This window comes from Podarcis liolepis (assembly GCF_965112155.1).
Source record: "Podarcis liolepis genome assembly, chromosome: 4".
Taxonomy (NCBI): Eukaryota; Metazoa; Chordata; class Lepidosauria; order Squamata; family Lacertidae; genus Podarcis; species Podarcis liolepis.
In genome coordinates, this window is record NC_139558.1 from 100,884,242 (window position 1) to 100,911,569 (window position 27,328).

Consider the following 27,328-nt stretch of genomic DNA (forward strand, 5'->3'; position numbering starts at 1 on the left):
GCATCCCACCATCTGACCGTCAGGCAGTGATTGAGAACATTACAGGAAGTTGGGCTAGACCCTTCCACCTCTACAATTCTATTTTAAAATGTGCCTAAAGCTGACTGGCACACACAGAATTCCACTGCCCTCACTATGCAGCAGCCACCGACTGCAGCCCTTCTCAGCGCACCTTGTTAACTCAGTTGAAAATCAAGTCCATGCCATTATCCGCCACTCTCCAAGTATCTCCCCACCTCCCAATGTGGCTGCTGCCTGTCCCCAGTGAATGGCCAGGGCCGCTCCTCTGGCTGCTGGACAGCACTTTCCTGGGGGAGGCAGCGCTCTTTTAATGCCTCAGAAGGAAGGGCCTGTTCTGCCTCAGGTGGGAGTAGGTTTGGAACAGGACTTGCTCAGCAGGGACACTGGCGGACTCTGTCCTGTGCCAAAGTTTTCAATAAAAGCCACCTTTAAAGGGTTTGGGGGATTGGAGCTTTGTGGAAACTCAAAAGCGCTGAGAGAAGATGCACTTTGTCCAAAAAGCTCAGAGGCAGCTCCTCATACCTCTCGGCCCTAACGCTCTTAGACCGAAAGCCTCTTTCTGGGCTGTGCCCTCCCTCCACTACACTCAAAGCAGGAGGAAACATCTCCAAGCCACTGTTTTTTTGGGAGAAAAATACCATTTATTTACAAGTAGAAACATTATTTAAAATGACACATTTGATTGCTAATTTCTCTACAAAGGCGAGTATTAGAGGGCTGCGAGTGGTGGCAGTGGGGGCACCCTCAGGCAGTGTCCGCCCCCCCAGTCCAGGAAACAGCTCACCAGGGAGATCCAGCGAGGCTCTCCTGAGGGCCAAGCCCTGCTGTGGGATGCTTGCCCACGGAAGGGAACCGAAGCGGGGGCCTTTGCACAGCTCCTGTGCACTCTGACGTTGCATCTGCAGGAAAAGGTCCGGCCGGATTGTGCCCCCCAAGATCCAGGCATGGGCACCAGCCCCACTGCTGCCCCGGCACAGCCACGCATCCCTCCGCCCCCTTTTCAGGAGGGACACTGCAGTGAGGCCTCCCCGCTGCCCCACTCCATGCCAGTGCCTACAGAGTACAATACAAAGCAACACAGCTAAGTAAAGCCTGCGGAAGAAGGGGAGGGCGAGAATGCACAGCCTGTACATAATGGAGCTTTCTCCTCCTCCTCCTCCAGCCCAGCCACCAGCGAGGGGCCCTTCAGGCAGCTGGTGCTCCCACCTCCTCCAGGGAATGATTCCTCCTGTTGCCAGGCTCAAGGGATTTATTTATTTTTTAACACCCCCTTGCACAAAAGCCACCCCAGCTCCCAAAGGATTTCTCACATCACCAGGAAGCAGGCACGTGACTCTATGACAACCAGGGCAAAGTTTTCCACAGGAGAGAAATGTGTTTCCCCCCACTGCTTCTGGTAATGAGTAAGCGACTAGTCCTCAACGTCTGACAGAAGCTTCCCACCCCAATTCTCTAGTCTGTTGGCCCTTGCTTTACAATTGTTTTGGTGTTTTTTTTTAAAGAACCAAGGAGGCTGGGAAGAGGGTCGCCTTGCAAGTGGAAAGGAGAGCCGGGTGGGGAAAACATCTCCGACTTCGGTGCCTTGGGCAGTTCACTGCACCAATGAGGCAAGTAGAGAGAGCCCCTCCTTACTCAGGAGGGAGCATTCGTCCGGGGGTCAGGAGAGGGGGACCTAGCTTCTCAATAGGAGGTGCCACTCTGGGTGCTTAAGGGGGTGTGTTGCATTGGCAAAGGTGATCAACATTATGACACTGCCTCCCTGGGAGCGTAAAATACTGCCAGCCTAGTCCTCCTTTGCCAAGCACTCCTGATTCCTGCCTGATGGAACACTGGCTGGTATTAAGGGCCAGACCCTGGAATGGTTTGGAGACTGTCCCGTCCCCCTCGACACACCATCATCACAGAGGGGAAAGCCCCCCCCCCCAAATCTCTCAGCCAAGGAGGCTCACCACCCACCATCATGTGGAAACCAGGGGGCGGGGGAAGAGTCCGTGCACCAGTTGGCATCCTGACCAAAAGGCTGGGGATGGGCTCTCAGGCCACGTCAGAGCTGGGAGGGAAGACCAGGAGGGGGAGGAAGGCTGCTGGCGGCTCAGCTGGTAGCAGAGACTGGGGGGCCTTGGCACCTGGCTCCCTTCCTTCTGGGGAGATGCGGCAGGCGGGGGAGTTTTCGGCCAGGAAAAACTGTGTTAGAACTTGCTGTTCCTCGTGGACCTGGAGTTCGCCTGCAAGAAGGGAAAAAGAAGACAGGAGTTGGGTGGGCTCAATGGCTCCTGCTGGGATTTTAGAAGCTCAAAAGGCAGAAGGATCTAATTGGGAGCCCCACCCCACTGTTTCGACAATCCTCTGGGATTTTCTCCTGTAAAAGCCCCACCGAATGAAGGGCAGCTGTGGGCAGAGCTCTCATGCCATCTCCACTGCTCTCCTGCTGGTTTGAGCCATGCTTAGTGCCCCATGGGGACAATGCTCCTCCCAGCGTGCCACCTTCAAGGGCACCAAAGGCCGCTGCCTGAGGAAGCTGCCTTGCTTTGCCGCACCTCTTAATTGGAAGCCCAGAGAGAAGGACAAAAAAGATGAAGAGCTGCGGCTTCATTCCCCCACCCCGCCCCTCAGATTTGATAAACCCAAGCTGAACTCTGCAGTCTTATGAGAACGACAAGCGACTCTCATCACTCTTCTGCATGGCAGCAAATCAGGAAGAAGACAGCAGGCGAAGTCGGCCCCTTGGGCAAGGGCAGAGTCCCACACCCAGGACAGGTGCTGCAAATCCCAGAAACCACACACCACCAGTGGGAGGGGAGGGGAGGGCAGCCCAAGGGGAGGTCCGTGCTGCCCCTGGTGTGACCCAGCCAGAAGAGGTTCCATACAGGCCTGCTCGCACTGCACAAGGAGAGGCCAGCCTGCTCTGGCAGCCCTTGAGACCTGAAGGAGCAAAAGGATGGGGAGTCAGGCCTGGCAGGTGGGGGTGCCCGGCCCTACGACTGAGCAATGGACTTGCTCGACTCCCACAGGCATCTGGTCAGCCTGCGAGAAGAGGATGGTGGACTAGATGGGCCATTGGCCTGATCCAGCAGCCTCTTCCGGTGTTCCTTTGCTGGCAAACCGCCTTCTGTACTCCAAGGAGTCCCAGACCTATGGCTTTTCCCAGCCCTCTTCTCTCTCTATTAGCTCCACCAGAATATATATCTAAATACACTAAAATGCAGGCTGACATTCCAGGCAAAATCTCTCTCCCGCCCAATCTTGCTCCAAGGGGATGCTGGGAGCGAGAGACTCATGGGGAGGCCCCTTCTCCCTCCTACCTTGCCCTTAGGTGATGACGCTGCCCTCGGGGATCTCCGGCTGCTGCTCCGGGGGGAGCTTTTGGGAGTCACTTTGCGGTTGGGCCCCCGGCGCAGGAGGCTGTTGCCCAGCTTCTTCGGAGTGTTCAGAATGCTGAAGGCCATCGACTGGCGCCTGTTGGGCTGCAGGGAAAGAGGAAGGAGTCAGGAGAATCAGGAGACCTCAGCAGCACTTCTGTGCTCTCTCATCCCCACGGCAAGGGAACTCAAGTTAGCATGCCTTGGCACACCCCCTCCTCCACCCCGCCCCCCGGTTATTATAATCACTGCAGAGGAGCACCAGGCCCATGTCTGAAGCTAGGGAGAGATTGAGTTTGTGTTATGTGGTAGTCTGGTGTTTGTGTATAGATAGGCAGAAAGGAGAGATCATACTTTGTAGAACCATAGAACTGTAAAGCTCGAAGGACCCCAAGTTCCTGCAACGCAGGAATCACAGCTAAAGAATCCCTGACAGGTGGTCATCCAACCTTTGTTTAAAAACTTCCCTGCCTGAGTAGGGGTGGTCTCGCAGCCTGCTCTGCTTCAGCAATGCCGCAGCCTCAGAGGCTACCTGCGCCCTGCTCTGCCAGCCCGATGGAAGAGCAAGAGGCTCCGAGGCTCCCTTACCTGCTTGTTGGCTGCCTGGGCTTTGTCCTTCTTGCTTCCCGCATGGGTGCTGTGCTTGTGCTCCTCGCTCCGCAGTTTGGGAGTCTGGGGCCGTGGGAAGCAGCTGGCAGATTTCTTGGACTGAACGGAGAAAAGGGGTGTGTGGAAGAGAGATTAGTTGGGGCCTGATGCGACTGAGCAAAAGACAACGGTGCCTTTCATCTCCCCGCCAAGGTGGGCAGCTGAGAAATGGGGGAACAGGAGATGTCGCTGGACTGCAACTCCCAGCGACCACAGCCAGCCACACCCAACGCTCAGGGATGATGGGAGCTGCAATCCCAGAGGCACTGAAGGGTCCCTGGACCCCACCAGCACCTGCCCTAGAAGACACAGGCAAACTTGCCCCATTACACCCTGGGCCTACCCGATACTCCCATAATAACCCTCCCCCATATCCCCACCCCGCCCAGCTTGAAAGGGGTTCAGACCAGCTGAACGTGCCGCAGAGCCACTGCCACTCACCTCAGGGGTCCCTGCAGCCTGGTGGGATTCATCTGAAATGCGCTTCCTCTGCTGCCGAGTGGCAATGCCCCCCGCAGCCGCCACGGAGCTCAGGGTGCTGCGACGGGTGGCTGGGCCCTCGGAAACCTGGGAAGGCAGCATGCTGGCACGGCGGAGGGTCTCTCTGGGGTCCCCCGTCTTCATATCCTCATCTGTGATGGTGGCCAGTGACAGGGATGGCTGGCAGGTGGAGAAGAGGAGAAGTGGGCATCAGACGAAGGCTCTTTGTGTGCACACGCACACCAGGCTGAGCCTACTGCAAAAGTGGAACAGCCCCCAAAATGCACAGGGGAGGAAGCTCCCCAGGCGTCTATTGACCAGGACTGAGCAAGATTTACATGCACAAACACACAAATGAGGGACTGGCACCCCTGCTTGCTCTGCTCACCAACCCTGTCTATGCACCCCTTTTACACTCTTCCCAAACCCCTCCTCCTCTCCCCCATATATTCACATCAATATGCACTAGCCCTCAAAGGGCTATGGGGGGGGGATCCAACCCACTAACTTGATCTCCATTGCAGAATCCAATTTTCCATTCAAAGAATTCTCCAGGCACTGACTAAATCAGCAGCAGGAGCAGGCATCGCATCCCCACCCCCTGCCCTCCCTGGCCTTGAAAACATATCGCTAGCTGCCGTGGGAGTCAGGACTAGCTGGCCCTTTGGCGACACTCACCCGAGACTCCAGGGGGTAGCAGGTCTTCAGGTGAGGTGGGCAGATCCTGTTGCGCTGCTGGAGCTCAGCAATGCGGCTCCAGTCGTCAAGCACTTCCGGCTCCTCCTGGCAGGTGCCCATGTAGAAGCTGCTGCGCCCTGAGAGGGGGGGGGGGAGGAGACAGGGGAGGGTGTCAGCTGCTCACTTCCTAGGTTGCATCACCAGCCACACAGAAGGGAGGAACCCCAAGTGGCTCTCCGCAAGATAATCGACAACAGTGATCCCAATCAAGGAAGGAGGTGGCAAGGAGATTCCTCTGCCCCCACCCACTTCATGGGCACGAAGAGGAAAGAGGGCAAAACAGAGCACCCCATGCACAGTTAACAGAGCCAGCCTTTCTCAACTGCAAAAGAACATTCAGAAGAACCCTGCTGGTACAGGCAACTGGCATTCAGAAGCCTTGCTTCCCCTAATTGTGGAGGGAGAGCAGGGCCACTGGCAGCCCTTCTCCTCCGTGAATGTGTCCAATCTTATTTCAAAGTCATTCGAGTTGGTAGCTCCCACTGCCTCCTGCAGAAGTGAGTTCCACAGATTACTTATGCACTGCGTGAAGAAGCCCTTCTTTTTATCCATCCTGGCTCTCCCGTGTCCCACCTCTGCTGGCTGTTCTATGCATGGCCATTCCAGGCCTTGTGAGGGCTTTCTACGAGATGCTTTTGAGAAGGGAGGAGCCAAGCAGTGCCACCTTCACATGCATGCCATCACCGGCCACAAACAGTCATGGAGCAGGCAGTATGCTAACAGGCTCCGGGGGAGGAAGTCTCACTCGGGAAGACTCACACCAAGGAGCAAAGCAGCAAGGGAAAGCTAAGAAATGTACAAGGGTCATCACCTCTCTCTCTCTCTCTCTCACACACACACACGGCTCTCCTGACACACATCTGGATATCTTTTAAAATCTTTTACATTTTATTATGTTTTTATATGTGTTGGAAGCTGCCCAGAGTAGATGGATATAAATAATAAAACTGCTGCTGCTACTACTACTCATACTACTACTACTACTGTTATTATTATTAGCCTGCCACTGACTGTCAGGCATGGTGGACTAATGGTGGCGGGCAGAGAGCATGTAGCCAGCAGGAAAACCTTCTGAAGGCAGCCCTGTTTAAGGAAGTTTTCTTTTAATGAATGATGTTTTAATGTATTTTTAAACTCCTGTTGGAAACCACCCAGAGTGGCTGGGGAGACTCAGCCATTTGGGCGGGGTATAAGTAATAAATTACTATTATTATATTATTCTGAGGGCAAGAGTTGTCTGTCCATGGAACAGACCCCCTCGGAAGGTGGTGGGCTCTCCTTGTTGGAGGCTCATAAACAGAGGTGGGACTCTTTAGCTGTGATTCCTGCTGTGCAGGGGGTGGACTAGAAGACCCCTGGGATCCCTTCAAACATATTCTCTGATTCTGTGTAGATCACTGAGCTCACTGGACTCCTCTGAGATTCACCAGAGCAATCGCTGCACTCTGCTGACTGGCGTTCTGCACAGAGGGCAAAGCTCTAGAACAGCCTTTGCCCAGCTTCTTCTGCTCCTCCAGATGCTTTGGACTACGACTCTAGAGGGCCCCACCAAGGTGAAGGCTGCCCCAGTCCTGCCGCCGCAACCCCCAGCACTCACCAGAACTGGCCCCTCCGGCCTGGGAGCGTCTCAGGGAGCTGCGGGTGGCAGGCCGATAGCCGGGCAGGCTCATCAAGGCCGTGTTGTTGGGGGAAGAGGTGCCCAGCCTGGTGAGGGATTCCTGAGAGGGGAGGCTGGCGAGGGAGCGGGTGGAGGAAGCGGATGCGGAACGCAGGCGCGTCTTGACCGGCTCTTGGCTCGAGCTGCTGCTCTGAGACCCAGCGGACTGCATGCTGAGGAAAGAGGCGTCAGCACTCTGGGGAGTTTCCGGCTCAGCGTGTTTCTGTGTAGAAGCACAAGGAGGAGGAGGAAGAGGAGGGTGAGTACAAAGAGGAGCTGCTGGTGCTGCTTAACTCTGCCCCCACCTGCCAAGCTGCTCCTCTCCACCTCCATCACCAGACAGAATATTAGACGCCTCTCCCCTGTCTTCCCCTATCCCTTACTCAGCTTTCCTGTAAGCTAACAAGCACCAAACGCTGCATTCTTTCTTCACTCAAAAGTTGCTCCAAACCCTCGATTATTTTTGTTGCCCTTTTCTGAACCTTTTCCAACTCTACAATATCGTTTCTGAGGATCTGTACACAGCATCCCAAATGGGGTTGCACCACAGGTTTGTATAATGGCATTAGGGCACCGGCAGTTTTATTTCCAATTCCGGGTCCACACCTTCATCAAACTATCCACTATGACCCCAAGGTCTCGTTCATGACCACTGTCAACTCAGACCCCACGGGAACGTAGGTGAAGCTCGTGTTTTTTGCCTTGACATACATCATTTTACACTCGATTACACAGAAGTGCATTTGCCGCTTTATTGCCCGTTTACCCCACTTCGAGAGCTTGTCTTGGAGCTCTTCCAAATCCCTGAACCACTTGGCAACTCAGATTCATCACTCCTTGTTCCTAGTAAACCACCTCAAGAGGGCAGCTCCCATCTCTCCTGAATCCACCGCTAACCGCAGGGGTCGCCTGCTAGCCCCCACACCCAGGGAAGCAGGCTGCTGAAAGTGTATGACGGACCTGGCTATGGAGGATGCACATTTCAGCAGCCCCGGATGCCACCTATCTCCACAGCCACCATCACCACACCTTGGCTCCCACATTACTTTGATCATGGTGATGTTGATGACCTGTGTGGTGCGCCGGCGGCCAGAGAGTGTTTTCCGCCCCGACTCAAAGGAAACATCGCCCGTGGAGTTAACGCTGTTCTCCAGTTTGGACCTCGTGCGGGTGGGGATGGGCGTGAAATAGAGGCTCTCCAGAGACTCCACCTTCCGAGGCAGCCGGTTGGAAGCCTTGGACGGCTCTGCTGTCCCAGATTCAGAGGTGGAACGGCGAGACCTCCTGCTGTGAAGAGAGATTGGGCGGGGGGGGGCGGTCATGAAACTGGCAGGGAGGCCACAACCACAGAACCCTCTCTTGACATTCCCAGGAACAAGGAAGCTGACAATACAATTCAAAGTGTTGGTGCCCTTTAAAGCCCTAAACAGCCTCAGCCCAGTATACCTGAAGGAGCATCTCCACCCCCAACATTCAACCTGGACACTGAGGTCGTCCTCTGAGGGCCTTCTGGTGGTTCCCTCACTGAGAGAAGTGAAGTTACAGGGAACCAGGCCGAGGGCTTTCTTGGTAGTGGCACCCGCCCTGTGGAACACCCTCCCTTCATGAGATGTCAAGGAAATAAACAACTATCTGACTTTTATGGTTCCAGTTACAGATAGGTAGCCGTGTTGGTCTGCCATAGTCAAAATAAAAAAAATTATTTTATCTGAAGAAGTGTGCATGCACACGGAAGCTCATACCAAGAACTAACTTAGTTGGTCTTTAAGGTGCTACTGGAAGGAATTTTTTTATTTTATCTGACTTTTAGAAATGTTTAATGTCTGATGTTTTACTACTGTGCTTGATGTCTTAATGGGTTGGAAGCAGCCCAAAGTGGCTGGGGCAACCCAGTCAGTTGGGTGGTGTATAAAATTAACAACAACAACAACAACAACACCCCATGTCTCCAAAGTTGCTTCAGTGTCAGGCCTGCCAAATGAAGGACCCTGCGAGTGTCCACCCTTGGGGAAACATGCACTGGTCCTAGAGCTGCAAGGGTGGGAAGCCTCTGCTCTATGGCCAATCAAAGAGCTAAGGAGGAGGAGGAGGAGGAGGAGGAGGAGGAGGAGGAGGAGGAGGAAAGAAATCTGGCACGGAAGCTGAGCTGCTCTGCTGCAGCCGCCTGCTTGCCTTCTAAGCTGAGGGCCAGTACCTGGTGGAGTTGAGAGGCTGTGCTTCATCGCTGGTGCTCATGTCCAGGCTGTCTGTGCTGACGTCGGGTGGGCTTTCCTGGAAGGTGATGCGGCTTTTTAATGAATCTGTGGCCAGCTGGAACTTGCCCTGCTCTCGCAGCTGGCGATCTGCAAACTCCACCTGCGTTTGGGTTGGTTAACGGTAAGGGGCAGGGTGCCACGAGCAAGCCGCGCACCAAGGAAGTCAAGAGACCCGCTAGAACCAAAATGGCTAATTAAATGTTTCTTTGCATGCATCTACGTAAGAACTGGGCCAAGTCCACCTCACTTCAGCTGCAGGTAAATATGTTGCTATATATACTAAGCATGGGAACCCATGGCTCTCCAGGGGTTGCTGGACTCCAGCGCCCATCACCCCTGGTCCCTTGGCTTCCTGGCTAGAGCAGGAGGGAGTTGGAGCCCAGCAACACCTGCAAGGGCCATCCCTGGGGTACAGAAAACCCTAGGGCCCCCACAGATCCTTCTTGCAAGAGGAAATGCACAGATGGGTGGGCAGGGCCTGGAACGGAAATGACTGGGCCTTGCTGTGGGCACGCACCCTGCCTCCTCAGCCACCGCCCCTCGGCCCTACCTGTGCCTCGAGGCTGCAGAGGTTCTTGGAGGTGAGCTGGGCCTCCTGCATCTGCCTCACCAAATCCTGCTGCTCCTTCATAAGGCGCTCCGATTTGGCCTTCAGCTCCGCGTTCTCCCTCTCCACCTCCTCCAGGACTCCCAGCCTCTCAAGCAGCTCCTGGTTTTGTTGCTTCTTTGCGTCGTAGTGGGTCTTGGCCTTCTCCATCTGAGGGGCGAGGAAAAGTGAGGCACCCGTCAAGCGCAACACCTGCCGGTTTAAGACCAGGCTTGAGGCAATTTCCCGCAAAGCCGGGACACCGGAAGCCAAGGCTGGTGCTTCCGTAAGAGACCCTTGCTCAGCCATGTCGTTATGCAACGTCACAAAGTGTACTTACCCTCCACACACCCACATTTGCAAACCTCATCATGCAGGTCTTATATGTCAGTCTGTTCAACGGCTGCCATTTTTGTAAGCTATGGAATTTTGAGGCCTATAATGGCAGAACTTCTTTTCTTAGTGCTTGTCTTAACTGTGACTGTTTAATACAGGGTAGAAGCCAGGGTGGTGGTTCTCTCCCCTCCCACCCCTCACTTCTGCCCCAGAGGGAGACAGCTCCCCTTTTTTCTACCTGTGTCTTGTAATGTTCAGCAGCTTGTTCCTTCTGGGCCACCTGAGACTGGAGATCCAAGATCTTCTCATTCTGGTGCTTAAGCTCTTCTTCATGCACCTGTTAAGGAGAGACCCAGATATTCCCTTATAGTGCCAGAGAGGGAAATTGTTTTCTTTCTTCCCCATGACTCTTGCACCAGCTGAGTGAGGTTGCTCAGTAGACTTACAAGGGTCCTTTCCACCCCTTGTCTTTGAAAAGCTGGCATCGGTGAAAACTAAATAGCTTTAATTGGATTTTGGGGGGGAAATGCAATTAACTGTTACTGTTTCACATTTCTTGTTATTATCTTCCCTGATTCCCGTTGCCCTCGATTGCAGGGGATTAGACTAGTGGGTCATGCAAACCACTATTCTGAATGCTTTTTATAGGGTAGGGTGGGGATGAATTTATGAAGCCAATGGGACAGCGCCCCCCAAAAGCTTGGGAACCTCTGCACTAGGAGAACTCTCTCCAGGCTCCATCCCTGGAAGCTCACCTGGGCTCTCTGCTGCTGGGCTTGAGTGACCTTCTCCTGCTGAGCGTACTTCTGCTTCAGCTCCTCCAGCTGGAAAGGAAAGGGGGGGGAGAAGAGAGAGAGAATAGTTATTCCAACCCCTCCCCCTCCTGCTCAAAGCGCTGTTCAGCCACTCCCTCCTGGCTCTTTGAGGCTCTGCACCCCATTCCGCAATCTCTGTCCCTCTCCTAAACCTGCTGTACTGGAACAGCCATGCCTAGAAAAGGACTGGCTGGCAGGAGGCCAAGGAAGTCTCCCCCTTTTACCAAAAGCTGTGACCCCTGCATTGCAGCAGATTGGACTAGATGACCCTTTGGGGTCTATGATTCTATGAATCATCAGAGTCACAGTTTAGGACATCTCAGGACTGACCACTTGATCCAGTTTGGGGGTTGGAAGGAGGAATCTGGCGCTGTCTATGTTACTCAGCTTGGCCCCTTCAGCATCAAACACTTCTCTAGTAAGTCAAGCCCCGTGAGAAAGAAAGAAAGAAAGAAAGAGGGGGGAGGGCCAAGTTCTGCACCTGGTAAAAGCAACACTAATAGGTCACTGAATGTGTTTTTGGATAACGATTGCTAGGAGGAAAACAGCTGTGAGGCCCCAATTCAATGCAAGCACTGCTCAGCCTCCCTGAGACTGAGGGCATTTCCCCCAGAACTACACACCTTTTTCAAGCTTCTTTTTGCAACCATGATGCCAGAGTCTGAATTCTGTCAAATGCCACAGACCCTCAAGAGTTACTACAGGAACACAGAAAGAACTGCATGCAGCAGGCCAGAGCCCTCTATGCCTGGAAGCACATTCCAGGCATACCCTCCGACAGGTTCCCTTCCACCCAGGAAGCATCACTATCACTGGAGCCCCTGTCCTAAACATTCTGCCCCTGCAAAAGCTTCCTGGAAGCAGCAGAGAGCGCACCAGAGCAGCCTCCAACCCTCCACCGACACGTCTATGCTGCGCAAACACCGCATTCCAGCTGCAGGGTTGGGTCAGTGGGCTTCAGAGCAGAAATGGTGCATGGGGGTTAGCAGCTTCCCAGGAAGAGCAGCTCTCTACAAGCAGAAGAGCTGGGGTGTGCTGCAAGCAGATGCTCTGACATGCGATGAAAGTGATGCTGGAAGTTAATTAGCCACACCCACCGTCCTGCATTTCCCACCTCCAGGTCTCCCCAGCAACCCCAAAGCGGGGTCTCCATTGCCAACTGTTTGCCTCTCGTGCACTTGGGGGTAAGGGAGCATCAGGGATCCCCGGAAACATTGAAGGTTAGAATCCAAGAGGGTTTCTGAAGTGGAGGGGGCCGTTTCAGGGGATTCTAGTTTAAGCTGGTTTGTTCTTAATGAAGGGCTTTAAAACACAGGGGTGAGGGGTGGACTTGTCTTCAGATGCAACCATGCTTGCAGATGGCTAAGAGAGGTGGTGGTGCTTTTAGCTCCTGGTAACCCTGAAGGTTAGAGGGCTGCCCCCCCCCTGCGTTGCAGACCCTGCACTCTGCCTGGAGCTCAAGGTCTCCCCTCCCGAGAGCAGTATCATTCACAGAGATTCTCTCCTATACCGAAGGAAAATACAGGAAGGAGATGGGGAAGACAGAATGCCAAAAGATGCAGCAGCTGGAGCGGGAAAGGAACCCGGAGATCATCAAGTTCTACTCTCTGCTGCCCAAGGCATAGGGCACCTCTGGCTTCATATGGCTACTCCCCTCTTGGCGCAGTCGAGTCTTAAAAAGTGGTGCTCCAGATGCAGGTAAAGGTAGGTAAAGAACCCCTGGATGGTTAAGACCAGTCAAAGGTGACTATGGGGTTGCGGCTCTCATCTCACTTTCAGGCCGAGGGAGCCGGTATTTGTCCACAGACAGCTTTCCGGGTCATGTGGCCAGCAGGACTAAACCACTTCTGGCACAATGGGACACAGTGGCAGAAGCTAGAGTGCACAGAAACACCGTTTACCTTCCCGCCGCAGTGGTACCTATTTATCTACTTGCACTGGTGTGCTTTTGAACTGCTAGGTTGGCAGGAGCTGGGACACAGCAACAGGAGCTCACCCTGTCGCGCAGCACATAGCTAAATAATGAGACTCACTCCCCCAGGAAGCAGTCATGGCCACCAACCTCGATAGCTTTGAACGAGGATCAGATAAATTCATGGAGGAGAAAAGGTTCCCCATGGCTACTAGCCCCTGGTGGCTACGCTCTGCCTCCACAGCTGGAGGCAGCAGCACTTCTGGATCCCAGTTGCTGGAAACTGCAGGAGGGGAGAGTTGCTCTTGTGCTCAAATCCTGTGAGGGGGTTTCCCTTTGGGGCACCTGCTTGGCCACACTGGGAACAGGATGGCGGACTAGATGGGCCATTGGCCTCTTCCAGCAGGTTGCTCCACCAGGAGTTACAAAGAGAAGTGGGAAATTCTACAGGGCAAGTAATTGGTACGCCCCAAGCTGCTCCCAAGGCTTCCCAGGTGTTGGGATGAGAGGGCGCAAGAGGATGCATGTGGTGCTGTACTGCGGTGCTATCAGAAAAAGAGGCACCAAGGAGAACTTTAAAGGGGAGGTCAACAAAAAACGGTGTGTGGGTGTGTAGCAAGCCCTCATACTGCTATTATTGGGAGACCAGCTGGGAGGGCAACAATCCCAAGTAGACTGACTTTGCTGCCTGCTGGCGCGACTTCCTTTGCAAGCCTTGGCTTGCCACATAGCTATGGACAGTCTTGCCTTTGGTGCAAAGGACAGGATTTGTGTGCTCTCTGCTCTTGCCAAGTAATTTTTTTTTGTCAAAGTAAGAGAACAAAAGTTTTGCTGACCTGTGTGAGGAGGCATCTGGGCATAAGGTGGAGCGTTTTAGGGAGGTATTGTGAAGCCCTGTTTTCCCACACAGCCCCCAACCGAGGGTGGCGGCGGCCTTATTACTTGTCCTCCGTAAGCCCCCATTGCAAACAGTTCACAAGAGGAGATGGCAGCCATGATGGAGGGGAAGCAGCAGCAGCAGCAGCAGCTACGTCATGCACTGTCACCGTTTAAGCAGCTGACACCTGGCATGCATTACCTGGCATGCATTAGCTCGCTCTTTCTGATATACCTCTAGCTGCTCCACCTGTAGGATTGGGGGGTGGGTGGGAGGGGGAAGCAATGAAGGCAGACGTGAAAACACCACAAAAAGCAGCTGGGGCAACTTGTGGCAAGGGTGGGAGCTCAACTGCCAACCCAATCCAGACCGAGAGGGTGTTGCTCATCCCTTCCCCAGAGGCTCAGAGCTGAGAGGGCAGTATATAAATCAGAGGAGAAGACTTGTGGAACCTGGAGGGGCAATGCTAGAACGCTGCGTACATGCAGGAGCAAAAGGGAGCCCATTCAAGGATAACATATAGCCAGCATCTCAAGCAAACATGGCTTCTGGACAGCACCCCCCCCCCTTTGTTAACTTGCATGCTTTAACTTTCAGGGAAAGTATCTACTACTGGACTCCAAAGTTCTAGAGCAGGGGTCAGCAAACTTTTTCAGCAGGGGGCCGGTCCACTGTCCCTCAGACCTTGTGGGGGGGCCGGACTATTTTTTTTGGGGGGGGTGAACAAATTCCTATGCCCCACAAATAACCCAGAGATGCATTTTAAATAAAAGAACACATTCTACTCATGTAAAAACATGTTGATTCCTGGACCGTCCATGGGCCAGATTTAGAAGGTGATTGGGCCGGATCCAACCCCTGGGCCTTAGTTTGCCTACCCATGTTCTAGAGGGCTAGAGATGGAAGGAGGGTCCCCATTGCTCAAGATGCACCCCACGAGCCAAATATGGTCTGCTGAGCCTTTCAGGCCACATCTTGCTTCTGCACATTCCCTCAATCTGGACTGCACTATACAGAATGCAGCAAGGTGCGCCCCCCACCCCCAGGTGTCTTGCAACCTCATCCAATCCTGAGAGAGAGATCCTTCTGTCGCTCAAGGGTGGCCCTGCAGAGCTGTCCCCTTCATTAAGCGAACTGGAACCAGAATTTCTGGTTCTAGCATGGAAAACCATTAAGAGCCACCATCATTTTCTGTCCAGCAGGCAAACCTAGGCCAGATCCCAGACCGTTTACTCCATCTGCCTAATCTCCAGAGGCAGGGTTGCCCCCAGGTGAAGCAAGGGAGTAGGGACGAAGTGGGGGGGGGCGCAAAGAGGATGAGCTTTGCCCCCAACCCCTCCACCCTGTTTCAAGAAGGCAAAGAAACCACAGGGTGGGGTGGGGAGATGCAGCTGCCTAGGGCTAGCCCCTGGGCAACCCCCACCCCCCAAAGCAACCAAATCCCGTGTGGGGCCTTACCTGCACCAGCTGCCTCTGCTTGCTCTCCTCGTACTTCTTCTGGGTGTCCTCAAGCACCCGCTTCATGGCGGCCACCCGCTTCTCCGAGTCGAGCCTGACCAACTCCATCTCCCGCGCGTGCTGCTTCTTGGTCTGGGCCAGCTCTGCCGGCAGGTGCTGCAGCCCCCGGTTCTCCTCAGCCAGCTGTGCCTGGCCCTGCTGGAGGGCGGCCAGCTGCCCTGCGTAGCTGGCCTTCTCCGCCTGCAGCTGCTGGATGGCCCGCTCCCGCTCCAGGAGCCTCTCCTTCACCGCCTGCAGCTCTGCCTGCTCCAGCTTGGCCCTGCCCAGCTCCGCCTGCAGGAGGCCGGCGGCGCTCTGCATCTGCTCCAGCTTCTCGCGGTGCTTGCTCTCCTGCGAGGCCTGCTCCGCCTGCAGCTGCTGGTAGAGGCACTTGATGGGCATCAGCTCTGCGATCAGGGCCTGGGCCCCTGCAAACTCCTGCTGCTGGGCGGAGAGCTGCTGCTCCTTCTGGAAGGCCTTCTCCTGCCAGGACTTAAGCTCCTTGCAGAGGTCCTCCTGCCGCTTGGAGGCAGCGCTCTGCTCCTTCTTCAGGGCCTCCACCGACACCCGAAGCTTCTCGGCCTGCTCCTGGGAGCTCTGCGCTTCGGCTTTCATGGTTGAGCACCTCTCAGCTGCCCGGGAAGCGGCGGTGGCCATTTCCGACTGCAGGATCCGCAGCCTCTCCTCCAGCTTCTTGCTCTTCTCGGACTCAGCCAGGGCCAGCCGCCTCAGGTCCTTGATCTCCCCCTCCTTCTCCAGCTGCTGCCTTTGCATGATGGAGGTCTCCTTCTCCATGCTGCTGATGATGCTGGCCTGGCGCTCCGATTCCTGGGCACAGCGTGACAGCTGCTCCTTCCAGCTCTCCTCAGACTTGCTCTTCTCCTGGGCTGCGGCACGTAGGGCGACTAGCTCCTTCTCGGCTCGGGATGCTGCCTCTCTGCTCTGGGCCAGCTCCTTTCCTTTGTCGTGGAGCTCCCTCTTCAGCTTCTCTAGACTGGACTTGGATGCCTCCAGGAGCTGCTCCTGCTCCGCGGCCCTCTCCTTCTGCTGCGCCACCTCCCGCTTCAAAGCCTCTGCCTCCACCTGCTGCTCCCGCTCAGAGGCGGCTGCCACCTTCTCCAGCCGGGCAACGGTGATCTGCTGCTCCTTGCACTGCTTCTCCAGCCTCTCCACCTGCGCGCGGAGAGCCTCGCACTCCTTCAGCTGCCCCTGGTAGAGCTCTCGGCTGGAGGTGGACTCCTGCTCCTGCTGCCGCTTCTGCTCCTCCAGGCTCTTGAGGGAAGCGTCCTTGGAGTGCATCATCGACTTGATGCTGTCCATCTCGGCCTTTTGGGTCCGGGCTGCCTCCAGGAACCCTTGCAGCTCGCTCTCCATCTTGGCAGCCCTCTCCTTCAGGGCCTCAGCGGAGGCCAGTTCCCCCTTCAGCTTGCTGACCGTCTTCTGCAGGTCCCTTAGCTCCTCGCTGCGGGAGATGTTCTTCAGCCGCAACTCCTCCAGCTCCCGCTCTTTCTCCCCAACCAGCTCCTGGGCCCTGGCTACCTCCTCCTGGAGCCCAGAGACTTCCACTCGGTGCTCGTTGGTGACATTCTGCAGCTGCACCTCCAGGGCTGCCTTGCTGACTTTCTCAGCGGCCAGTTCCGCCCTGGCCCGTTCCTCCTGGCCCGCCAGTCGCTTGGTTTCCTCCTTGTGCAGGGCCAGCTCCTGCTTCTGCTGCTGGGAGGCCTCTTCCAGCTTGGCCTTCAGGGACTTCAGCTGGCCAGACAGCTTCTCTGTCTCGCGCTCCTTCTCCTTCAGGGCTGCCCTGGTGCTGGAGAGGCTGGACTCAGCTGCACTCAGGTCTTTCTGGCTCTGATCCCCTGCCAGCCTCACTTGAGCCTCCAGCTCGGCTACCTTGCGCTTCTCCTCAGCCAGCTCCCTGGTGACAACTTCCAGTGCCTGGGCTGCTTCGTGCCCCTCCTTCTTCCCTTTGGCCAGGCTCTGGGCAGCCTCCTTCTGAGCCACAGCCACCTTCTCCTGCAGAGAGGCAATCTCTGCCCGGAGCTGGTCCTCTGTGCCCTCCTTCTCCTTGACCTGCGACGTGGCACGAGCCAAGTCCGCCTGGAGCTCAACCAGTGCTCCTTGGTGCTTGCTGTTCAGGTGCTTCACCTGAGCCTCCAGTTCTGCCACCTTCTGCTGCTCGGCCTGCAGCCTCAGGTGGCCCTGCTCCTTCTCCCCGCTCAGCGCTCGGACCTTCTCCTTAAGCCTCCCCAGCTCCCCTGGGTCTCCTTTGGCAGCCACAGAGGAGAGCTCTGCCATCTGGTGCTGCAGCTCCTCCACCTTGGTCCTGGAGGCTTCCCCCAGCTGCTGCACTTGTCGCTCCAGGGCTTGCCTCTGGGCCTTCTCCTCCCCCATCTCCCGCAGGACCTGGTCCCGGTGCTTGCTCAGTTCCTGAATCTGCTCCTCCAGCTCTGCGATCCGCCGGAGGTTGCCCTCCAGGGACTCGGCCGCCCGCCTCTTCTCATCCTCCAAGATGCCTTCTGTGTTGCAGACGGACTCCTCCAGGACCAGGAGCCGCTCCTGGAGGCGGGTGTTCTCCTTGGCCAGCTTCTCCTTGTCAGCCAGCTTCTGCTGTGCCTCACGAAGCTGGCCTTTCAGCACCGACACGGCTCCTGCTTGGGCCTCGCTCTGCTGGCACTGGGCGGTGAGGGCCAAGATCCTGGCCTCCAGCTCCTGGACCTTGTGGCTCAGATCGGCCTTCTCCCTCTGGGCTTCCGTGAAAGTGGCACTCTGAGCACGCAGCCGCTCGGTCAGGGTAGACAGTTCTGCCTCCTTCTCCTGGAGTTGCCTCAGGGCCAGCTCTTTCTCCTGGGCAGCCTTGTTGTATGCTTCCTGGCCTGCAGCCTCCACCTGCGTCAGTTTCTGGTTGCTCTGCTGCACCGTGCTGGTCAGCTGGTCCACCTGGAGGCTCAGCTCCTGAAGGGCTGCCCGGGAGGCCTGCTCGCTCTTCTGCAAGTCCTCGGCCAGCTGGCCCTTCTGCTGCTGCAAAACCAGCAGGTCCTGGTCCTTCTGGTGGAGGAAGCCCATCAGCTTGGCGATCTCAGCCGTCAGGGCGTTGACCTGAGCGACCAGGCTCTCCTCCTGGGCACGCAAATCCTGCTCCAGCTTCTCCTTGCCTCGAGAGCTCTCAGAGAGGGAGTTCTGCAGCTCCGTCAGCAGGCCTGTGAGCTGGCGCTTCTCTGCTTCAAAGCTGCTCCTCTCGGACTGGAGGCTGGCCTCAAGCAGGTGCTTCTCCTCTTCGAGGCGGAGGACCGTTGCCTGCAGCTCAGTCTGCTGGCCACTCAGGTGGGCCACCTGCTGGTTCAGTTCTTCAAGCTGGTGGGACAAGGAACAGCGAAGAAGGTTATGCACCCAGAGAACACACAGAACGAGCCTTGCTCCTTCCCCTCCAATAGTGCCCAAATACAGGCTCACAGCTTATGCACTTAACTTACACAATCTCAGTTTTACGTGCTTGACCAATTTTTTTTTTTAAAGGAGTGTGTGTGGTGTTGGGAGACATTCTGCACAGAAACATGTTTGTACCTTTAAGAACAGTTTTTGTGAGCTCTGGGCTAATTGGGTGCAGCTGGCCAGGGCTACAAAAGGAGAAAAGCTGCAGTTTGTACTCTGCCTGCAGGAAAAAACACCCACTAGCTTTGATGTTTGTTGTTTTGAAATAAAGTCTTTATTTAGTTTGGTTTTACACCGGTCTCAGTGTGTCACAGTCTCTGTCATCTGCCACCAGTGGAAAATCCCCCTCTAACATGTGGAAGAGGTGGGGGAGTCAAAAGGAGGGAAGACAGCCAGCAATCCTACCTGCCATTGCACTCACCCTGGGAGAGCATTCAGATGTGCAGGGCGACCTTGGGAGCATGCAGTAAGTGTAGCCCTGTGCTTTTTATGGTTTTTAAAGGGTTGTTTTGACTGTTTGCGATGTTGGGTTTACATGCTATCCCCGGAACGTAACCTCCGCATCAAGTTGAGTTGACCATACCACTCCTCAGTGAGAATGAGGCTGTGCCTAGACAGAAGGCCGTGATTTGTACTCATCAGCATTCAGCGCCACACTCAAGAGACGTCAGCTCTGCCTGTCTGAAGCAGAAACCAGCCAAGGCAGAGATCCAAACTGCCCAACTGTGTATGACACAGGTCACTTCCCCCCACTTCGTACCTTTAACGAATGTGGAGGCTGTTTTAAATTTGTTTGTTTGGCTTTTGTTTTGCTGCTGTTGTTTGTTTTTAAAGACAACAGAGCCTGACTAAAGCATCGGAAGTGCCAGGGGCAGACTTACTTTATTTTATATACTGCCCTTCATCCAAAGATCTCAGGGTGGGCCACAAGATACATGTACTGGCCAGTAAGGCAGGCGGAAGCTGTAGGGAGTGGAAAGAGTAGGCAAGTCCAGAACTAAGGCAGGCCCTGCAATACAGTGGACCAGGCTAACAATCAGTGGACCCAAACACCACCTAACAATATCTGGGAATACACAGAGATACACAACTCCTACAACTGAAGGGACTTTTCAGGTTAGTTATAGTCCATTAACAACAGAAACGGAATCAAATATTTTTACAATGGTCCAAGTTAACAGTGTTGTGGTTAGTTAGGACTGCTAGCAATAACGAAGGCAGACATTCCCTCAAGTCACACTCTTTTTTAAGGAAGTGTCTCTATAAATATACCCAATGTTAACACGTAAAGCGTCAAAAAAGCTATTAATGTTTTTTTGAATTAACAATAAAAAGCCACAAGTGCCTGCATTAACTCTGCAAAGAGTGGCTGAACTGCCCAGATGTGGTTTTCCGTTACGCAGTTTCATGACTAAAACCACGAGCCTAACATAGATGAGTCACTGGCCTGTGTCTCCGAGCAGAGTTGATGCAGAATCCCTCGGCAAATAGTTCCCGTGCGAACACTTATCGTAAGAAACTAGCTCTAATTAAGAGGTGGGAAATCCCTAGTCCGTGAGGTCCTTTCCAGCCAGCCACACCCCTTTGCCACTCACTCAATGTCATCTGCCACCAGGCCTGGGACAGGTAAAGCCGCAGCTGGCAAGGAACCATGGGAAGCCAGGCACTCAAAGTGCCACCCCAAGTGTCCTGTACAGCTGGCATTTGGCAGTTTGAATTTGGCACCAAATGCCCGTCAGCTGAGTTTGGTCACCTTTTCATCCAGTCCATTGGGCAACGTTAGTTAACCCACCTCTTATTCAACAAAAATATCTGTTCTGCAGACATGGGACGAGTATGAATGTCTATTTTAATCAAGAACATCCCTTTTTATAATTTCATAAAATTGATACACTGCTTGACTGTGGAAAAACACACACCCTCAGAGTGGGTTACAAAAAAACAAAACAAAAAAAATTATCACCAAGAAAAATTAGCAACAATGATTTTGGGAACATTCGGAAAGTTAAAAGAACAATAGACTAAAAACAGATTAACATTTGCTTCAACTTTCTAAACATCCGGGTAGGCTTGTCTAAACAAAACTGTTTTTAGCAGGCACTGAAAAGGGTACAGTGAAGGTGCCTGCCTGGCGTCAACAGGCAGGGAGACCAAAGTGCAGGTGCTGCCACTCAAAAAGGTAAGAGAGTTCTAACAAATGTGGGAGGGGTGTTATGTGGCACCTGAAATATGCACTCCTTTTTATACAACAATGCAGTTCAACTAGTTGGCGACACAGCGTTACCAAGGGTTTCACGGAGTGAGCCACCTGACTGCCCCGGCCCCCCGTGTGACAAGTGACATTTCTCTACTGGGACCCGTCTCGCCAGGGCCCTGATCCTACCTTCAGAATGTCACCCATGACCTCTCCTTTCTCTGGCAAGGAAGTGGTCTCCCTCAGCTTCGCCATCTGGTCCTCCAGCAAGGAGTACTTTCCCTGCAGAATCTCCAGCTTCTCTTCCAAGCACCTCTGGAGAACAAGACGCAGGTGGGGAATGGAATTGTGGAACCAGAGTTGAAAAGAACCATCAACCCAGTTGGGTCCAACCCCCACCCCCCCCAAACCAGCAACAGCCACCGCCACAGAGGACTGCATCACCTCTGACTGCTGGAGGCAGATGCACCCGCTCACACCTCTTCTGGTCCAGGGAGGCAAAGGACCATGGGCAATGAGCACACAGTGCCTCCTCCTTTCCATCTAGTGAACTTTTCCAGGGATCTACCCATGTGGCTGTGTGGTGTCCAACAAGGAAAAAGCCACATTACTTATCTGCAACTCACTGCCCCCACCCTACACAAACCCCTGTTGCCCAAGACTGAGCCCAGGGATGGCCTCCTCTCCGTGAAGGGGGAGGGCTCCCTGCTTGTTAGAACTCCTGGCCAGGCTTTCATGAGTGTAATGTGTGAAGAATAACAACTGAACAGCCACCACCATTACGGCACATACCCACAACCCCCTTAAATAGCTCTTCTCGGGGGAGAGCACAACGGAAGTGGCAGCCACAAGCAGCATCTATCTTTGAGCATACTCAGAGCCCAGGAAGCATGACAGAAGCATCTGTTGAAAGGGAAATATCCCTGACCAGAAGCAGAGGCCCTGGGAACTCAATCCGTGTTGTTACAAATCCCTTTTCGGCACACTGTAGGATGTACAAATGGCACACCTACTTCTTCATGCCATTCCTATTATGGGCTATAAAAGCTACTGAAGAAGGTACCAGAGCCAATCTAACCTGCTCCTTACTTTGCTGGCCTATTTCCACTCTGCCTGGGAAAGCCAAGACTCATCCCAACTACAAAAGCTGCTGCTGAAGTTGCCAGCGGCCACCTTACCTGCCAGTCCAGAGAAACATGCTGCTCAGGATGTCTAGAGGCAATCAGGGCAGGGGGCTGTTTAGGGGCTTTAATTTTGGTGGTACATTGTTTTTGCTGTTTAATTTTTTTTTGTCATTTTGTCGTTCAGCCTTCTTATGAATTAGAGGGGGGTTGTTTAATCTGATTATTTGTTAAGGAGACATTTTCATTAACTTATTTTAAAAATCCTGTATTTTGTAGCTTAGTGAAATTATGTATTTGTTAGCAGGCTGAAGCATCATTTACTGCAGAAAATCAATGACGGTGATGACCATATGGACGAGGAGAACAGACCTCCTGGCCTTACCCCCTGGGGGTGGAAGGGGGGGTGTCTCTTCCTGCCCACTGACCTTCTCACTGAGGGCACTGCTCAGCTCCCTCTCCAGGCGGCTCCTCTGCTCCTCCCATTCCCTTAGAGCTGTGTTGTGCTCTTCCGAGAGCTCATTCATGGCTTCCTGTAGTTCCGTGTGAACGTGAGCAAATTCCCGCAGCTGTGTTGCAAACACAGGGAAAGGATTTATTTGACACTTGCTGCCTTTGTCTTTAGCATTGGTACAAACTCCCCTTCCCTGAAATTGTGGCAGACTGTGCAGAACAAACCTTCTACTGCAAGTGTGTAATGAAACATGAAGAAGGCAGCAGCAACACGTGGCTGGCATTTGTTGGAGACAAGCAAATAACATTTCCTTCTCAATGAACTTCTAAGACAATTCATGTGTTACTTTAAACCACAGGAGGACACTGTCTAGAAACCTAGCCTGCACTTGCTTGTAAGTCTCTATAGGCTAACTCCACCCCTTAAAAGCTGAGCAATTTAGTTGCTGTTTTCTCCCAGCTTGTTGAGACAGGATGCAAAATTTCATCTCTCGCAGCTCCACTAATCCTATTAATAGTTCCTGTATCAATAAAGCCTCTGAACTCCAGAAACTAAGTTATTATTCCAATCTAATTTACCCAAGCTGTGAGGTCTGCTAACAGTATTAACGCTACTGGTGGAATACAGGTTGTTATAGCTCAGTCAGCCTTGTTGGGATTCCTCTGAGGTCCCTGTGTTCAATTCAAAGACAAGCATAAGCATTGTTAAGGGGCATTGAATTGGGGGACCGAGGTTTTACGATTTGGACCTCATAGCTCAGGGTGGAGTCCATGCTTTACATCCAGCATGTTGCAGGTCTAATCCCTGGCTATAGTTAAGAGGGTCTCAGGTAATGGGGAAGAGACCTCTCTGTCTGCCTGAGGGTCCCAGGGAACCACGGCCAATCAGAGCAACAAGATGGACCAGTGGCCTGACTCTGTGTAAGGGAACCAAAAGTTCCTCTAAGGCCTTCACATGGGGACTTGTGTAACCCGCTCTGCTGCTGTGGTTTTTACTTGCCTCTCTTTATTCTGATGCTGTGTTTTGTAATTATTATATGGTTTGTTTTATGTACTGTTTCTTGCTATTTGTATAGATGAAGGGCAGGATAGAAATATTTTTAATAAATAAATGAAATAACCACTTGAGTTCAAGATTCCCTGTGCTCTTACGACACATGAACTGAGAACGGGGCACATTTCTCCAGGGTGCCACCTCAATGCCTTTCTGCTCCAAGACCAAAACTCAACGAACCCTTTCCAGGATCTCAAGGTGCAGAAAAGGAATCAAGGGTCACCCGAGTTTCAGGCAGAGGCAATACCTCAACCTCGCTTAGTTCCTTTCCAAAACGGAAGCCTGCAGGTCCAGTATAATTGTGCTTCTCCCCACCCCACATTTGGAGACTACACGGCTGCTGCAGCAACAGAAAACTGGTGCTCACATACCCTGAAAGCAAGATCCCCATTCTCTTCTGAGAGCTGGTTGATTTTCCGGTCCATCTGGCCTTTTTCAGTTTTCAGGTCTTGGCACTGCTTCAGTGTCTCATGTAGGCGCATGAGGAGGCTGAGGGAGACAGAGAGAGAGGCAGGCATGACAAGAAGCAAGAGGGCTACTTGAGGGCAAGAGTGGCTCCCTCCCTTGGCTTGGGCTCTGGAGCTCAGGGAACCTCTCCCAACAGAGGGTGCAGATCACCTCCTTCCTTGGAGGTTTTTAAGCAGAGGCTGGATGGTCATCTGTCATGGATGCTTCAGCTGAGATTCCTGCAATGCAGATTCTATGATTGTAGGAAGCAGGCAACACACAGGCGGGGCTTGAGCCTCCACTACAAGGCCGAGAGCTCTTTGGGTTGAAAGAAAGCCTGGTTGCCGAATGTCAGGGAACTGCCATCAGTGCCGGAGGGAGAGAGAGAGCTCCAGAGGGATCCCAGAGAGCGTCCCGGGATTGGGAGAGGCAGCCCATCTTCTGGGGAAGGGAATCAGCTCAGCTCCAGTGGAGAAGGGGGGCAGATGGGGGAATCTGAGAGGGAGTCACATGACTCCTTGCCGGGAACCAGCGGGGGGAGGAAGGGTCCTCCGCTGCCTACGCCCTCCTTGCGCAGAAGGCTTCCACGCAGGGAGAGTAGGAGGAGACTGGGTGTGAAAGAACTATGTTGAAAGAAGTTTAAGAAACGCCCACGGATGGATTCTGCCAGCGATTGAGACAGCCACGGGTGAGTGGCTGTCCGGACAGGAAAGGTTCACTCAGGCAACCCAGCCAGGTGTTGGCACCGGCTTACGCACGAGCAACCCATAGAGCCATTACACCTGCCTTGCTCCACAGCTTTTAAGGGTTGCTGCTGCTATGACTTCTTGAGGGAGCTCCATGCTTAGAACAGCTCAGCTCCCTTTAAGTACTATGAAATCCATAGTCCAATACAGTAGACTTTGAAAGATGCCACACGCAAGGCTCTTTGGGGCTGACAAACCAGCATCTCTTAGTCAGGGCCCAAGTCAACTTCTGAAAAGGGGGTTTAGTCAAAGCAACAGCAGAGGGCCAACAAATCCTAGTCCAGGGTTTCCCAAACTTGGGTCTCCAGCTTTTGTTGGACTACAACTCCCAACAACCCTAGCTAACAGAACCAGTGGTCAGGGATGATGAGGATTGTAGTCCAAAAACAGCCAGAGACCCAAGTTTGGGAAACCCTGCCCTAGACTGAGCACATCAGCTCCTGCTTACCATGGAACTCTAGGATATAATAGGGACCAAGATTCCACATCTTCCCCCTTCCGAGTGAATGATCAGGAGCTTGAGAGAGGGGAGAGTAAATGAGGGGAAAGAAGACATGCCTTCCTCCTCTCTCCCCACTGAATGTCAGCTATAAACAAGTCTGAAGGAGGAAGAGAATAATTCTCAGATGTTTTAAAGAAGAATCAACTCCAAGCAGCTGGAGGCAATCATAAGCCAGGTGTGCCTAGGGAACAGATTTGCAAATGACTCTCAGCTGTTTCTTAAATGGCACCCATGTGCCAGATACTATAACACCACAGCAGTGGCACAGTCCCTAGAGCACTGACAGCATTTCCTCCCTCTCCTTTCTTTCAAGGAGCTGGGCTAGAGCAAAGGCACATGGATCCTTTGCCTTTTCTTGACAATAATGCTAGGAAGCAGGTTAAGTCAGAGACAGCGACTGGCCCTGGGTCAGTGGGTGAGCTTCATAGCTGATAGAAAGGACAAGGTGGAGGGTAGACAAGATAAGCAAAGATGCTAGGAGGGTGGAGAGCAAATTGGTTGGAGCCTTTTAAGGCAAAGGCACCAGTCATGGCAAGGAAGGCACTAAAGGCCGAAACAGCACACAAAAGATAGCGAAGGGCAGTAAAAACAAGTAAGATAATAAGACAAATAAGGATAATGAAAAGGGCAGGAGCTAAGGGGAGACCCTGGCTGCTTCAATTAAAGGTAGGAACAACTGAGGTGCATGGTGGGAACTGCCTAGTTCCCAAGGTGTCCTCACCACCTTTGACCAGCAGGTGAAGCCAGAGGCCAACACTATTTTCTTACCCGGCAAAGTCTTCTTCAAAACAACCCAGCACCCCAAATCTGAGCCAGGAAAGTCCAACAGAGCAAATCAGTATTATTCAGTAGGTTTCTATCCCACTTTTTGACTCAAGTCTTCAAAGCAGTGAGCTAGACACAAAATGAAGAGAACCAGAGGGGCTGCCCTAGTGGGACATTCCAGCCCGAGGGAGGAAGTACCTCTCGTTTTTTTCTCTGAGTTCCTCCATTTCCTTGGATTCCAGCTGATCCGCTGCTTGCTTCTCATGTAGGAGGGTCAGGCGGTCAATCCGCTGCTTCATCATCAGGATCCGTGTTTCTGAAGCAGGAGGGGAGAAGAGAGGGCACTGATTATTCAGAAACTAAAAGGCACATGGTGGCTTCCCCCTGTACAGCAACTAGGCTCCTCTCCATCCAGACAAAGCGACTCTGGACGGGCTGTGTGTTGTTCTGCCTCCCAGCAGAGGTTGCACAATAGACAGAGCAGCACAGGGAACAATGACAAATAACAATGGCATCTGAACGCAGGATTAGGCAACTTGCTCACTTTGCAGAAATTTAACCTGACTTCAGAATTTGGAGGGAGGAGAGTGAGGGTGTTTGCGTCTGGCATGTGCCCTCTTTAACAGAAAGGAGAGCTGGTGGGGCCAGTAAAGTGGTTTGCCAGATGGATCTACGGCTGACCACAATTAGGAGCAGGATTTTACGTTCTAGTCCATGGAAAGTTCCATTAGGATCCTAACACATCATCTAGTTCTTATCTAGATCATATTCCTTCTAGTTAGATTATTATGTTATGCACTTGTGGGTACCAGACTCCCCTAAAACTCCTGGGTTCAGTAGGGGTTGGGATTTAATCAAGGCAAATGTTAAAATAGAAGCCAGGCCAGTTTCCTGATGAGGTAGGCCAGGCATAGGTAAACTCCAGCCCTCCAGATGTTTGGGACTACAATTCCCATCATCCCTGACCACTGGTCCTGTTAGCTAGGGATGATGGGAATTGTAGTCCCAAACATCTGGAGGGCCAGAGTTTGCCTATGCCTGAGGTATGCGCTTGGGAGATGAGCCATTTAGAGAACACTGGGAAGGTAATGAGCCATTAGGAAAACCAAAGAAGGAGGGGGCTCTGGGCCAATAGCAAATGAGAGAGTTGGTTAGAAGACAGAGGGAGAGTTTAAAGTGGAGTCTTTAGGGTTGGCTGCAATATGACCTAGCAATGAAAAATGGTTGCAGGCTGGCAAAGGCAGCAAGCTGGAGAGAGGGTCAGCGCACCGTGGTGAATTTGTTTGAATTCAACGCTGCAGCTATGCAAACAAGGCCCTTTGAGGAGCTAATGCTCTGAGTCCCTCCATCGCAGGTTCAGGTTGTATATATACGTAAACAAACCATATATCCTAAAGACACCACAGTCTGAGCCGTGCCTCATTTCCAAAAGGAAA

The 27,328-nt window shown here is 53.2% G+C and overlaps 1 protein-coding gene across 1 annotated transcript in view; it reads right to left on the minus strand.

The window, feature by feature from the left end:
• Positions 1-639: 639 nt before the first annotated feature.
• NUMA1 (nuclear mitotic apparatus protein 1) overlaps positions 640-27,328 on the minus strand; it is a 73,664-nt gene continuing 46,975 nt past the window's right edge. Inside the window, 17 exon segments of the mRNA XM_083499150.1 lie at positions 640-2,246; positions 3,324-3,485; positions 3,969-4,088; positions 4,470-4,688; positions 5,187-5,323; positions 6,844-7,126; positions 7,950-8,190; positions 9,098-9,258; positions 9,709-9,915; positions 10,319-10,417; positions 10,836-10,904; positions 13,886-13,933; positions 15,143-18,532; positions 20,994-21,119; positions 22,354-22,494; positions 23,804-23,921; positions 26,091-26,208. Of these exon segments, the coding sequence (XP_083355276.1) occupies positions 2,211-2,246; positions 3,324-3,485; positions 3,969-4,088; positions 4,470-4,688; positions 5,187-5,323; positions 6,844-7,126; positions 7,950-8,190; positions 9,098-9,258; positions 9,709-9,915; positions 10,319-10,417; positions 10,836-10,904; positions 13,886-13,933; positions 15,143-18,532; positions 20,994-21,119; positions 22,354-22,494; positions 23,804-23,921; positions 26,091-26,208 (5,675 nt within the window). The 3' untranslated portion in view covers positions 640-2,210.